At 40.2% G+C, this 15514-nt stretch overlaps 1 protein-coding gene across 12 annotated transcripts in view; it reads left to right on the top strand.

Moving 5' to 3' along the window:
* Positions 1 to 2088: 2088 nt before the first annotated feature.
* Positions 2089 to 15514, top strand: part of GPHN (gephyrin) — a 620043-nt gene continuing 606617 nt past the window's right edge. For all 12 annotated transcript variants that reach the window (XM_077909682.1, XM_077909670.1, XM_077909673.1 and 9 more), the window contains exon 1: positions 2089 to 2305. In XM_077909682.1, the coding sequence (XP_077765808.1) occupies positions 2242 to 2305 (64 nt within the window). In that variant the 5' untranslated portion in view covers positions 2089 to 2241. The remainder of the gene's footprint in view (positions 2306 to 15514) is intronic.

A 15514-nucleotide genomic window follows, 5' to 3' on the forward strand; every position in this document is an offset into this window, starting at 1 on the left:
TTGTTTTCTCTTATTTATTGTGAAAACAAAAATACTAATTTCTTTCCATGAAAAATTATAGAATACTCTTAAGTTGAGAGGGTGCTTATTTAGTCTACAATGTTACAAAACCCCAAACTTAGTTCAAGGTTATAGAATCTATTAGTAGTCAGGTTTAGAATTATATTCCCTAAAAACTCAAGACCTTTAAAAATCATTTCAAATTTGAGGGTGCAATAGGTAATAAAGATAGATTGGAAAGGTAGCAATGTAACCAACTATTTGCTCTTCATCTTTAGTTTCAGATAAAGGAAACCATTTTCTTGGACATATTTTCACATATATCTCTCTCATTTGAAACTAGTTAAGAATCCGTTGGTTACCAGGCTCTATGGAGATAGATTATTAAAGGAAGTGGCTCTATGATCTGGCTTCAATTTTTTTTTTTAGATTTTAAAGATTTTATTTATTTATTCATGAGACACACAGAGAGGCAGAGACACAGGCAGAGGGAGAAGCGGGCACCATGCATGGAGCCTGATGTGGGACTTGATTCCCGGGTCTCCAGGATCACGCCCTGAGCCGAAGGCGGCGCTAAACCGCTGAGCCACCCAGGGATCCCCTGGCTTTAATTTTTAATCTGTCAAAAATGCTAGCAATACACATACTATTTTACTATTTTTCTAATGCCACCTCAATTTCATCCAACATCTCCTTTGTACTCCCATTATTTGAAATGAAATACATAACAATACGAATTTTAAGTTAGAGGATAAGTCATGTTCCAAGGGCACAATAAATATCATAACCATCAAACTGAGATTTTAATTGTGTACATACGTTGATTATGCATTTCTAACACTTTGCTTTTTCATTCTTACGCTACCTCGATTTTTACCAGGGCTGAAAACAGAAGGAGAAAAAAAAAATATGTGAATTTTTCAAATTCGGAAGTTGAAAAGGGCTAGAAAGGGACTAAGGAACCGATGTGAAAATAGCCACAGGTGATTAATAACACATTTTTGAAAGGGACATGAAAAGTGGCGACAAAAGCTATTTTCATGGTACTCTCACATCCCACAAGTACTGAAATGAGATCTGTCACGGATTGCGATCGTGGTTCAGGGGCGAGGAACATGTTCTTCTTTCTGATTCACAAAGATTTTCATCGAAAGGCAGAGGCCGTGGTGATGCAGCATAAGGCCGGGAAACCAGGGGGCAGCGGGAGGGAGAAAAGCCAGGTATCCCCATTGAAGATGCTCTGCTTCGCTCGTGAGGCTCGTCCAGTGGGGAGCGACTCGGAGACGGGATCCTAAGGCCCGGAGAAGCGGACATCCTGCGGCCGGGCCGGGCCGGGCCGGGCCGGGCGAGCCGACTGAGGAAGCAGGCGGGAAGGTGAGGCGACAGGAGAACCCCTCCTTCCCCCACGGCGGTCTCCCGGTCTCGGGGCCACTGTTCGGCCACCCTGCAGCTTTCCAGGCCACTTCCAGATGCCCTGGCGCTTTCAGGGGTCGGCTGGCCGCGCCCGAGGGCTTCGAGGAGAGGCCCCGCGCGCGGAGTCCTTCCCTCGTCCCCTCGGGAGGGCTGCCCCGCCGCTCACACCGACGACGAGGCGGACGAGGCGCGGGCTCGGCAGGGGATTGCTTCTGTCTGGGCCTCAGCCGAGGCTGCGTTCGCGTCCCGCGCGCACCCGCGCCGCGTTCTCCAGCCAATCGGGCGCTACTCGCGCGCCCAGGAGCGCTCCCCGGGCCTTTTCAGGCTGGGCCGCCTCCTTCCCGCTCCCGGTACTCCGCAGCCGGGCTCTCACGCCTCCCCTCACTCTCCACGAGTTCCACGCCTCGCGGTGTAGCTCCGCCCCTGCCCCCGAGTCCGCCCCCGCAGCCGGCCGAGCGTGTGCACGCCTCTCCCTCCACTCCCCTGCTAGCCAGCCGGCCGCGTTTCCACCGCCTCCCTCGGACGCCTCCGCGCGCTCCGGCCCCGCGGCCGCCGTGACCCCCACCCGCCGCGAGCCGCCTCCGACCTGGACTCGGGGTCGCGCGCCCTGACTCCGCCCCCCACGCCGGGGACTCGCGCGCTCCCGGCCCGGCCTCTACCCCGCGCAGGCCGCGGACAGCCTGGCCGCCTCCCGTCCTTCTCCGCTCGCCGCGAGCTCCTCGGGCGCTCTCGCTCTCGCGCTCTCCGAGGCGAGCGCGCTCCCGGCCCGCGCGCTCCGGGCTCCGGCTTCTCCCGGCTCCTGTCAGTGCGGTGACTGCGCTGGGAAACATGGCGACCGAGGGAATGATCCTCACTAACCACGACCATCAGATCCGTGTCGGAGTCCTCACAGGTAACCGGGGAAGGAGGTCCTGGACCGCCGCGGCCGCTGTCCCCGACTGGTCCCGGGCTTCTCGCCTGTGGTGACTTCTTCTCTGCGGCCTCGGGAGGAGGGAAGGCTGAGGAGGGGGCCGGGGGGGGGGGCGGGCGTTTTACAACCGCTGAGAGCTGACGGAGGTTGGGGTGTTCCTGCGGCCCCCCCTCCCCCGGGAGCTGGAGCCGGCCCGCGGGGCGCCAGGCCCCGGTGCCTTCGCAGCCCACGTCCCTGGCCCCGGGGGACTGAGGGGCCGGCGCGGTGCGGTGCGGCGGGCGCTGCGGGGCTCCTTGCTGCCGGTGCGGGCGGCGGGATCCCGGCCCCGCAGCCAGAAGCACGCGGCTCTGACTGACTGGCCGGCGCGCTGCCTCCGCCAATGCTCAGCGCAGAGAGGGGGGATTCCCGTGTCCACCCCCTCCTTCCCCTCCCCCTCCTCCGGCGGCCCCGCACCGCTCTAGCCGTGCCTGCCCGAGGCACCGGCCGAACACGACCCGGGTGACTGTCAGGCGAAACTCTGCTCTGCCTTAGGCTGCCCCTGGCCCGCGGGGCGTCCCCTCAGCCACCCATGGGACACTCCTGGTCTCTCCAGAGGTAGGACACCGCTTGTTCTCAGACCTCGGAAAGTGTCCGCATTCCGCCTCCCCGACCAAAGGGCCCGCTGCCCACCTCTTCGTTTTCTTAGAGGGACGGGCTGCACCCTGCGGCTGGGGCTTTTTACTTGAGAGAGTAGGATTCCCCGACTTGGGCTCCTGTGTCCCCCTCCCTTCTAGTAATCCCCCCCCCCCCGCCGCCCCCTCTCCGGATGGTCCCGAGGCTTGCGAGGAGCGCACTTTTCCTGGGTCTCGTTTCCCTCCCTCGCAGGAGCCGTGTGTGTGCTCTGCATGTCTGATTCCGTTGCGTTGTATTTGGGTAATATCTCTCCGTTCGGCGATAGGCAGTTGCTGCAGGGCATGACTTCCGAGATGAAGAGCAAGCCAATTTGTAGGGGTTTCTGCCGTGGCTCTGTCATTGGCAAGGTTTATGTGTAATCCAGTGGCGAGGTGGGGGTTAAAGAACTATATTTGGAATCTGAGGGCTTAGTTGGGAATGAAGGAAATCCGAGACACACTGCTGAGATTTCGGAAAAAGAAGAGATGTAGACGGGAATCCTTGTGTCTCCCCCGTCCCCCGCCCCTCACTCCTTGATTTTTTTTTTTTTTTTTCATCTTGTCAAATTCTGACAGGTTGAGACGGTGCTCGGGAAGGGACTAAATTGGATGAGACTTGCTTTTATTAGGTAGAAAAAAAAAATCAGTCGGTAGATACTGAGCGCTAAAGCTTAATTTGGCTGCTGAGGAGATAACCGTTGGCACCCCTTCCTGTCTTTTAAATAAAAGGGTTGCCTTGCCCTGGTATTCCTTCCAGTTATTAATGGTGATTTATTGAATTTTCCTAATCGAAAGCCCCTGGGATGGAGAAGCTAGTCTAAACCAGTTGCAGGGAAGGGAACCCCCCAAAAATCAAATGATGCGCTGTTCTCTTCTTTTGGTGCTGACACTGTTGCCTTGTGTGAAGATTTCAGTTGTATCAGAATTCTTAGAGTTGACATTGCTGATTTTCAAAGAATCTAATCGCGGAGTGTAAAAATGTATAGCCTATATCAGCCTTCAACTTGCACTTCGAATTCCAGACGGTTTTGAAGGTTATTAGAGTAGTAATAATGAAGCTTTATAGAAACCACAAAGTATTTCAGCTGTCCATGGAAATGAAAGGTCAAAACTGTTTTCATGTTAAACCACAGCAATTAAAACAACAACAACAACAACAACAACAACAACACCGTATACCTTTTTGTTCATTTGAACTATTTCCCTAATAGTTTTATTTTGTGAATCATCTTACCTGGGTCAAGTAACACACTTACAGAGTGCTTTGAAAGCTATAGCCCTTATCTCTATCCCTACAGACCAATAGGGATAATATTGGTTTGCAAATAAGTAAAGAAACAATGTATGTAATTATTGTGCTACAGTTGTTTAAAGAAATTACCTGTGTGTTTGAGGCCTAAATGTAAAAAGAATTCCATTCCAGGATGGATTAGGAGCAAATATAACTAACTACTTGAAGAGAGAATTTGGTTCATTTACCAAAGGTGCGAAAAAACTGGCATTTTAAAGAGAAGTTGAAAGTCAGTGGCCCCCTTATAAATGAATAATGTTTGTGAGGATGAGGCTCTTGAGCAGAATAAAAGTGTAACTCAAAGACCTTGAAAAGCTTAGATGGAATAGGTGGGTGGCACAGGCAAAATGTCAAGGAGAGAAGATAACTTTGGCAGTGGAGTTAAAGGTAATCTGGAGAAGCTGTCTCATGAGAATGAGGTATGGTACTTTATAGGGAAAAGTCTAGGGTCAAGAATAAGGATGTAGCTGAAGGAACAAAAAGGAAGTTATGGATTTGGGATAGGTGGTAATTGAAGACAATAGGATGTGCTGATAATATGGATATTTGAAGTCAGAAATAACATGTTTTTACTAGAAAAGTTTTTTTTTTTTTTTTTTTTTTCTGATGGAGCCTGGAAACAGAAGAATCAGAGGAAAGAGCGCCAGCCCTTTGTCTGCAATTAGAGGATTTCTTTACAGACAGCTTAATGTTTGTGGTCTTGATATTCCATGTGATTTTGTGCAAAAGAAACCTACCCCCAAAACCAAAAAACTAAAAGCCTACAAAAATGAAGCTATATTGTGTATTTGTGTCTTGTAGAACTTCATGTTTTTCAGTTTCACTATGTAAAGGTTTTCTCTATTGAACTGATTTCATACTTAAGAAAATTGAATTAAGGGGCAGCCCCGGTGGCTCCGCGGTTTGCGCCGCCTTCAGCCCAGAGCGTGATCCTGGAGACCCAGGATCGAATCCCACATCTGGCTCCCTGCATGGGGCCTGCTTCTCCATCTGCCTGTGTCTCTGCCTCTCTCTCTCTCTCTGTGTCTCTCATGAATAAATAAATAAAATATTAAAAAAAAAGAAAATTGAATTAAGAAGCCACACTTAAAACTGATTTTATGAGTTATAATTTGTGACTCTCTTAAAGGCAGAGGGCTTATTTTATAAACTATCTTCTGCATGCTTTATAATAAATATTGATTTTAAATATTTTATCTATTTTACAAAGGTGTTTGAAAGTATTGTCTACCCATGCACACATTTTACAATGTGTTTGTATTTTGGTGACATTGTATGGTCATTTCTCCAAGTTTTTAATTGACTTTCTTTTTGACATTTTTTATTATCTGTTGAAAGATAATATTTATGCTTTGAAATTTTCCATCCTTTAGATTTTTTTAGTCTTTATCTCAGCTATGAATTTTGCAAATAAATGTATGCAGTCTATTGAAACTTCTCATCAAATAGAATTTTGAAACAGTGGTAGGACAGTATTTAGCAATGGCATTTCTTTTTTGCTTGATGATCTTGAATCATTTTAGATTTGGAAATTAGATAATAATAATTAGTGTAACATGGTTATTTTAGTTATACAAATTATTTTTGATCAGGAAAATGGGAGCATTTATGTATATAAAAAATTGGCTATTGTGGAAACATTTTAGATTGACAGTTATTGCCCATCTGTAAGAATAATAGCTTTGTTAGTAACTATCTTATGTTGATTTGTTAGAAACGAAGGTTTATGATCTTTGGTGACATAAGATCCAGTTTTTAATGTATGTGTTTCTAATGCTTTCTACTTCTACTGCTATTTATAACAGGCACTAAAGGTAATGTGATGATGCACACATAATAAAAGGCAAATAAACAGGTATTTGCTGCTTTGAAGCCAGAAACAAGATGAGGAGAGATGTAGGATTCCCTGCTTTCCCCCCCCCCCCGTAACATTAATAGTAATTATACTTACAGCCATTCTTAACGATTGCATAGCAGAATGATTATATTTTAATGTGTCACTTTTCACCTACATTCTACTTTTTCTAAAGAAAACGGTTTAACAAGGCAGCACACTATTTCTACAACTGTAAGAGCTCCACAGAAACATTAGAAAAATAATGAATATATTTATATAATATAGAATGAGATAGGTGATGTTCCATATTTAATGTTGTATTAGCTAGCCTTTGCTAATATTGTTCAGTACCAAAGCATTTAGCACTTAGCTAACGGTGAAAATCCGTTACCTAAATTTTCACTAAAAGTAGTATGGATGAGAAAATGACACATTTTTAGGAAAGAGAATTTTATTTTACTTATTTTATTTTTTAAGATTTCATTTATTTATTCATGACAGACACACAGAGAGAGAGAGAGAGAGAGAGAGAGAGAGGCGGAGACATAGGCAGAGGGAGAAGCAGGGTCCATGCAGGGAGCCCGACATGGGACTCGATCCCGGGTCTCCAGGATCACACCCCACCGGGGCTGCCCAGGAAAGAGAATTTTAAAATCACTTTTTTGCTCTAGTAGTATACGTTTTTATTGCACTAAGCTGTAGATCTGTAATCAGTGAAAGATATTAGAACAAATATAAGACTAGATAAGAGAGTAAGAGAGATCAAAGACTAATTGTAAAATAGAACACTAAAAATATTAGGCACATATAGGGAGTATTTTAAGCATTCATAAATAAAGTCATTCAAAATATTAAAAAACAAATTTTAAGCCAAGGAGATTATAATCAAATGCTTGAACTGTTCTAGACTTAACTTTGTTTGATTCCTCAAGTTTATCCTCTTACATTATAAGTTTTCATATTATTTTCTCAAAAGCCTATTGATAAATATATATATTTATATATCTTTGTTTTGAGAATAGATGTTGTCATTAAGTAGGCAAATTAGTATTGCAAACCAAACCTGAATCTTACCAAAAGGAATTGTGTGTACCAATATTGATCTGTATGATTATTGTTAGAAAGAATCCTGTTTCTTAAACTAGGTCATCCTTCATGATTTTTTTTTTATAAAGATTTTATTTATTTATTCATAGAGAGATACAGAGAGAGAGGCAGAGACACAGGCAGAGGGAGAAGCAGGCTCCATGCAGAGAGCCCCACGTGGGACTTGATCCAGGGTCTCCAGGATCACGCCCTGGGCTGCAGGCAGCGCCAAACCGCTGCGCCACCGGGGCTGCCCTCCTTCATGATTTTTTGGTTGGAAACAATGTATTAGAGAATTAAGTGTTTAGCTAAAGTAGGAAATCATTAAGTTAATTTATTATTTTTTAATAAGATTTTATTTATTTATTTGAGAGAGAGCCCATGAGCAGGGGGGAGGGTTAAAGGGAGAGGGAGAAGCAAACTCCTTGTGGAGCAGGGAACCAGAGGCCAGTTTGGTCTCAGAACCCTGGGTTCATGATCTGAGCCGAAGGAGATGTTTAACTGACAGAGCCACCCAGGCGCCCATAAGTTAATTTCTAATGCATATACTACTTTCATCACTGGCTAAAGACTTTACCAACTATTAGTACCTATGTTGTTACATATTAAGAGTTTTAACTATATTAAAACCACATATGACAATTTGACATTAACTGAGTTATATACGGTGGAGAATCAGCAGTTTGTTACTGAGGAGAAATAAGAATGAGTCTATTTTTATTACTGGTGATAGATTACTATTTAAGGTGAATAGGGTGCTTTTTGAAACAGTAAATAAAATAGATAGAACCTGTACTTCATTTCTGTAAATAGGATTGAAGAACGAGGAAACATATTTGGAATTTGAGCTCTTAAAAAAAAAAAAAAAAAAGAGACCTTAAAAAAGAAAGTAATAAAACCATAAGGGATTTTTTTTCCTTCACATCTAGGCAGAAAAGATAAATAACAAAGAAGAAGAAAAGATTATTTAACCTGCTCAAAAGTAATTGGGACTGTAGCTAATATGGATAGCATGGAAACTTACTTAATTTTTGAGCACTGACTCCAAAAGCCAAAGTCTAATGAAGTGTCTTCATGTAGAAGTTGTTTAATGAATTCATAAGTTAATTTGTATTTAACTAATTAATTTTAATTAAGTAAAATTTCTTGAAAGTTTTGTAATTAAAATAAATAGCTCCACCCCAAGAATTATAGTTTTGCCAGTAAGTATGCATTTTGAAAGAATGGAATGAAACGTACTATGCTTTTAAAAAATTTCCTAATTTGAAAAATAAAGAGCAAGGAAATGAGATATAGTAAAAAGGAATATTACACAGTTTGTTCCTGCTTCTCATATTGTGTCCATGACACTGTGTCAAGGGATATTCTTTATGGATTCTAAGCCTTAGAATCTAAACTATGGTAACCAACGTAATACTTAAAGTGTCAATTTTGAGAATATGTAATTTAAGTCACTTTAAGGTTAAGATAAGTATGAGTAAATTAGGAACAGGATGTAGAATTGATATGAGCTGTTAAGATAAAATTAGAAACTTCAAAGGAATTTCAAGTGAACCCATTATATAACTGCAGGCCTCATCAATCTCCTCTGTTATTAGTACTATGGCACCAAAAATTTAGGGAGCACTAGGTCATGGGAAGAACACTTAGAAGACTTGCTTTCTTTTTTTTTTTTTTTTTTTTAAAGATTTTATTTATTTATTCATGATAGCCACACAGAGAGAGACAGAGAGGCAGAGACACAGGCAGAGGGAGAAGCAGGCTCCATGCAGGGAGCCCGACGTGGGATTCGATCCCGGGTCTCCAGGATCGCGCCCCGGGCTAAAGGCAGGCGCCAAACCGCTGTGCCACCCAGGGATCCCGAAGACTTGCTTTCTAATGCCAGTTTGGCCAGTAAAGTTCTGTAGTATTAACTTAATTCTCTCTTTGCTTTTCTTACCACTAACCAGAAGTCATTCTCTAAGATCACCTTAAGCTCTCCTGGCAATATATTTTTATCCTTCTACCTTGAATAGTTAGAAGGAGAAATACAGGATATCAAACTTAGTTAATATTTTTTGTCTCAATAATAAGAATTATTATGGAAGGAGGTAAATTATACAGAAAAAATGCAAGAGAATAAGAAATGAAAGAAAAGATAAAAATTTCAGAGATTAGGGATCCCTGGGTGGCGCAGCGGTTTGGCGCCTGCCTTTGGCCCAGGGCGCGATCCTGGAGACCTGGGATTGAATCCCACGTCGGGCTCCCGGTGCATGGAACCTGCTTCTCCCTCTGCCTGTGTCTCTGCCTCTCTCTCTCTCTCTCTCTGTGTGTGACTATCATAAATAAATAAAAATTAAAAAATAAATAAAGTCTTTTCCAAATAAGTTAAAATACTAAAATATTAAAAAAAAAATTCAGAGATTAAGTCCTGTGAGTATAAACTGAAGGAAAAATATTTAGATTTTTTTTATTTAGAAATTTATGTGGCATTATTAATCTTTTTGTTATCAATAGTTTCAGTCCTACACTTAATTTCAGACTCAGCTCAAGCCTCCCTTCCTCAACAAAATCCTAGGAACTATTCTCTACAATGATGTCTTTGTTTTCCTAAAGTATTTATAAATGTTGTCTATACCCTATAATCATGTATATGTGGGAGGCTGCAAGGTGTAGTCTAAAGAAAAAAAGTTCTTTGGAATCAGACAGACTTGGATTTTAGACCCAGATTTGCTTTTTGTTTTGGGAAGTCATTTAAAATCTCTTTGAATTTCAGTTTTCTTCTCCAAAATGAAGGTGGCAATACTTATTTCACAGAGTTGTAAGATCTGAGATAATGTATGTGAAAATGCCTACAATGTATGTCTAACTTGGAGTAAATATTCAATAACCTTTACTTCCTTTCCTCATCATATTTTGCTTTGATGTAGTTTGCTAACAGCTTCATGTAGAAACATCTTAGTCAAAGTAGATTTCAAAGTTCTTGAAAGGGATGATTGTGTGCTTTACTTTTTTTGTGCCCTTTTGTCATAGCACCAATTAATGAAGTCATTGCATAGATGTTTAATAAAAAATTGGGTGATGTGACACTTAGTGGCTTAGTAAGCAGATACCCAGAAACATTTAGGTAAATGAGAACTTCATTGTTACTAAGAAAACAGTTTAGGGTTTTGTATTTTTTAATGTATTACCAGTAAGAGGATGATATTAATAATGTGTATTTGATACATTCTTATACTATCAGATTTGATATATTGCTTCTTAGTTGATGGGCAAGTCTGTATGAGGATTATTTTAGAGTAATTAAAAAATGTCATCTTAAAAAAGGAAAAGCTTGTAGATTGAAGAAATTCTGAAAATGTTATTTTGAAGGTCAGTTCTGATAGTCAAAATAGCAAAATAGCATAAAATAGGAGTCAGAAGTTCTACCTCTTCTGCCCTTTCCTCCCTCCCTTCTTCTTTTTAAAGTAGGCTCCACTTCCAGTGTAGTGCCCATCCAAGGGCTTGAACTCATGACTGTGAGATCAAGACCTGAGCTGAGATCAAGAGTTGGACGCTTAACCGACTGAGCCACTCAGGTGCCCCCTACCACTTTCAAGACTGTTAATTACATTTTACTTCAGTTTCCTTAGCTTTGAATAGGGTTAATGTGAAGAACAAAGGAAATAATGTAATGTATTCAGTATTCAACACCTGTGTGCCAGGCTCAGTGCTAAAGTGAGGGATTCAGTAGTGAATAAGACAGATACAGTTCTTGTCTTCTTGGAGCTTATATTTTAGCATTAACAGGAGGATGCCGTTTAGTCAAGTTGGATATTGACAAGTTCATGCTTCATTTATGTTGCAAAAGTGCTTCTATATTTTATCTTTGATGTAAATGACACGTATAAATGCCAAAATTGTTTTCATGGTAAGCCGTTTTTGACTCAAATTTTTAAACCATTATATACTCCTGCTTTCTAAGATAGAAGTGGTTGAACGTAATTTAATTACTTTTTGTTCCATCAGGTTTTAAATAAATATAGCTAACATTTATTAGGCCTATATACATAGCCTAAATATGTTCTATTTGTGCTAGGCATTTGGCACATGTTATTTAATCCTTACAACCTTTATAAATTGCCCTTCACCTTCTAGTTTCTAATCTACTATACCCTTGGGAAACACAGCCTTACTAAGAATTATATATGATAGGACATCCAGTTAGACTTGCAGGTCTAAAGAATAATTGTTTTCACTTTGGGGCTAAGGGTATCAGAGGATGAATGGTTATTACTATAAGACCAAAATAAATTTACTTGTTTCTTTGTACTTTGAGATTTTAGGATCATGGCTAATCGTGTCTGCCTGATGCTGAAAATGCTAATAGAAATGCAGAAACTTGTGAAAGGAGGAGACCTTTGAATTCTAAATAGAAATGTATTGTTAAGTTCTTCTTTTTTTTTTAAATAAACAGTAAGAAAAAAGTAAAATTGGAATTAATGATCTTTAAAGTTTAATTCAGGTTAAGAACTTTTAGATATCTTAGACACAAGAAATTGAATAGGATACATACTATTTTCAGACAAAAAGGATGAAACATGGGCAGCCCGGATGGCTCAGCGGTTTAGCGCCACCTTCATCCTAGGGTGTGATCCTGGATACTCTGGGATCGAGTCCCGCGTCAGGCTCCCTGCATGGAGCCTGCTTTTCCCTCTGCCTATGTCTCTGCCTCTCTCTCTCTCTCTGTGTATGTGTGTGTCTCTCATGAATAAATAAATAAAATCTTAAAAAAAAAAAGATGAAACATTTTAAAAATGTGATCACCTAATCTGCCTCCACTTAGAGGAGCCAATAGTGAATTTTGATTCTTTTTTTAAATGGATTTTATTTATTCATGAGAGACACAGAAAGGCAGAGACACAGGAAGAGGGAGGAGAAGCAGGCTCCATGCAAGGAGCCCAATGTGAGACTCGATCCCAGGAATCCAGGATCAGGCCCTGAGCCAAAGACAGACAACTCAACCGCTGAACCACCGAGGTTTCCTGTGAATTTTGATTCTAATGCAAATTTTAAAAATTACGCTTTGATAAAATTAAAATATCCCCACAATAGTAGTTACATTTGAATTTAGTTGGAAGTGGGACAGCTTCTAAATTCCTACCATATTTTTAATGAGTTTAAAAAATTTACGGAGTATATTTGTGTTGTAAGATATGTAAAACTACAGAAAAGTGAAGTGTGAAATTAAGCCCTATTATTCTCTCTCTAGTGTTAATCATTTTTAAGATTTTTATTTTTGTTTTTTTTATTTTTATTTTTGTGTTTATTCTCATATACAAGCATATATTTATTACATCACAGTTTGCAAATTGGCAGACCAATGGCCATAACTGACCCAGTACATATGCTTCATTAGGCTCCTGCTGTGTTTTTACAAGAAAGTGTCTTTGCGTCTTTCTGGGTGGCTCAGTCATTTGAATATCCCACTCTTGGTTTGGGCTCTGGTCATAATCTCAGGGGTTGTGAGATGGAGCCCCACATCAGGCTTCATGCTCAGCAAGGAGTCTGCTTAGATTCTTTCCCTCTGTTCCTCCTCCACTCATGTGCATGCGAGCTCTCTCTCTCACTCAAATAAATAATAAATCTTTACAAAGTAGGTTTCTAACATTTAAAAAAAGGTATATTTCATATTTAACCATAATTTTAGCTTTTTAAAATTCAGCATTTAAAAAAAGGTATATTTCATATTTAACCATAATTTTTAGCTTTTTAAAATTATTTAAAATTGTTTAAAATTGTTGCTGAATTTTTTAAAATTCAGCAACAATAAGCTCTTTCTCATATGACATGACAATAGTTGGCTAGAGTGGTTGTCCCCTGGAAATGGCATTTATTCTCCAGTTTCTCACAACTCCCATTTAACGTATTTATATTCTTTGTCTAGCTCTGTAGTCATTTGAATTTGTGATCTTTGCTTATACCTAGTATTTTGCACCTCCCTCCCTTTTCAGCACGTCTTGGACATCTTTTCATCTTTTTTTTTTTTTTTTTTAATTTTTTTTAAACTTTTATTTATTTATGATAGGCACACAGAGAGAGAGGCAGAGACACAGGCAGAGGGAGAAGCAGGCTCCATGCACCGGGAGCCCGACGTGGGATTCGATCCCGGGTCTCCAGGACCGCGCCCTGGGCCAAAGGCAGGCACCAAGCCGCTGCACCACCCAGGGATCCCGGACATCTTTTCATCTTAGTGAAAATAATAATAGTTAATTTTGTTGAGAGCTTACCAAAAATGAAATACTTTTCTGAGCCTGTTAATAGAGCCTATTAATTCATTTAATCCTCATAATAATATCACTATTACAGTTGAAGAAATTGTAGCAGAGAGAGATTAAGTAATTTGCTCAAATTACTATGGTAAGAAGCAAAGTTTAAAGGCCAAGCTGCAAATTGAACCCATGTAGTCTCTTCCTAGAGTGTAAGGTTTTAACCATTATGTTATACTCCTTGGCATGTAAAGATAAGTTCATATAGATACACATTTTTCTTTTTAATGGGTCTCTCATATTGCATCAAAGGTTATGCAGTATTTAATCATCAATCCTCAAAATTTCTAATTTTTCACTGTGACAGATGTTATAGACAGTAACCTTATACATTCATCATAGCATATTTGTGAATTTTTTAAAATGTGAGATTATTATAATTTTTAGGTAGATATATGAATTTTAAAATTTTGATAGAAATTACAAACCTGCCTTCCAAAAAGGATGTACTAATTGTAATTAGTATTCTCCCCCCCCCCCACTTTTTTTTTGCTTTTTAATCTTTACAAGTTCTTTTGAGATCTCTTTATTGAATTACATGTATGGATTAGGACCTTTTTATTACAGATGACAGATACTGAGCTCAAAATTAGCTTAAGTTAAAATGGGAAGTTATTAATTTACATTGTCACAGAGTATAGAGGAAGAATTGACTATAGAGTCTCAGGCAGTAGGATCAGGGAGTTAATGTGATCATGCATTTTTTAAAAAAAATATTTATTTATTTATTAGAGAGAGCGCATAAGGGTGAGGGGAGGAGAGAGAGGGAGAAGGAGGCTCATGCTGAATAGGGAGGCCCATGTGGGGCTTGATCACAGAACCCTGGGATCGAGACCTAAGCCTCAGGCACTTAACCCAGGCACCCCTGGGGTAATCATTTCTTTATTCTCCACTTCAAAATATGCTTTGTTTTTCTGAGCATGGTGCAAGCTGATTTCCTTCATGTAGATGCTCCATTTCCTGGCTTGGCTCACATGTCCATCTTTGAGTCAATCATTATGACTAGGAGAGGGAGGACTGTGATGAGCCGTGTCCGTATCACATGTCTATCTTGGGAGTGGGACTCTGATTAGGCAGCCTCACCAGAATCACATAGAAAAGGGAAAGGTGAGCCTCTAAAAGTAGTGGAGTTTCTGCTACTAGAAAGGGAAAAATGTACTTGGGCAGACAGTTCTTTTGCTAGAAGTTCCCTCGAGTCTTGATGACTTTTTGCTTTCTTTTTTTCCCTAAGAATATAATTTATTATATCTGCCCCTTTTCCTCATTCTCCTGCTTCCTCCATGAAAATGGTTCTCTGGCAGATAGTTATGATTTCGAACTGGAACAAGTTAAGGTGTAAGAATTAGTGAGTTAAAAAAAAAGAATTGGTGGATTAAATTCAGGCCTCCCTAATATACACAGTGACTAATTGACATGTTAATTAACAATGACTAACTTTGACTTTTTCATGCTGTGTATATGAATGCTTATCTAAGGAGATTTTAGAACAGTAGTATACATGTAATAGAGAGTTAGATTTTACTAGTTTTTGCAACAGCTGTTTTATGTCGCTTTATTTTAAACTTATGATCAGTTATGGATCATTAGTCTTTTTTTCTACAAACAATCGCACTGTTTTCTAAATTTTGTTCTAGCAACACTTTTCTGGGAGATGTTAAAATAGGTATGGTATGAAGAGATTTTTATTTTCAAATAAATTTGGAAAGTGCTAAATAACATATCCCTTCTTTTGGAGATTCGTAGTTTATTAAAGCATATTAGCAGATGTGAGTAATATTACAATTGTGGATCCTGTCAAACTTTAGTTAGTCTAATATTTCTAAAACTCTTTGAGAAACACTTTTTCAAGGCACACCAGATTTACTTCTTTGGGAAATTGTGTTTTTTCCCCTCCAGTTGATTTTCTGGAAGTCTGTGTGAGACCCTTCTATTTATTCTTTTAGCTTTTTGCCATAGAAGTAGTGGTTACCTATAATAATCTCTATTGTGAAAAATAATTCTTTTATTTTGGATGTGCACATACAGACATATTTTCCCCCA

The sequence above is a fragment of the Canis aureus genome, chromosome 9 (assembly GCF_053574225.1).
Source record: "Canis aureus isolate CA01 chromosome 9, VMU_Caureus_v.1.0, whole genome shotgun sequence".
Taxonomy (NCBI): Eukaryota; Metazoa; Chordata; class Mammalia; order Carnivora; family Canidae; genus Canis; species Canis aureus.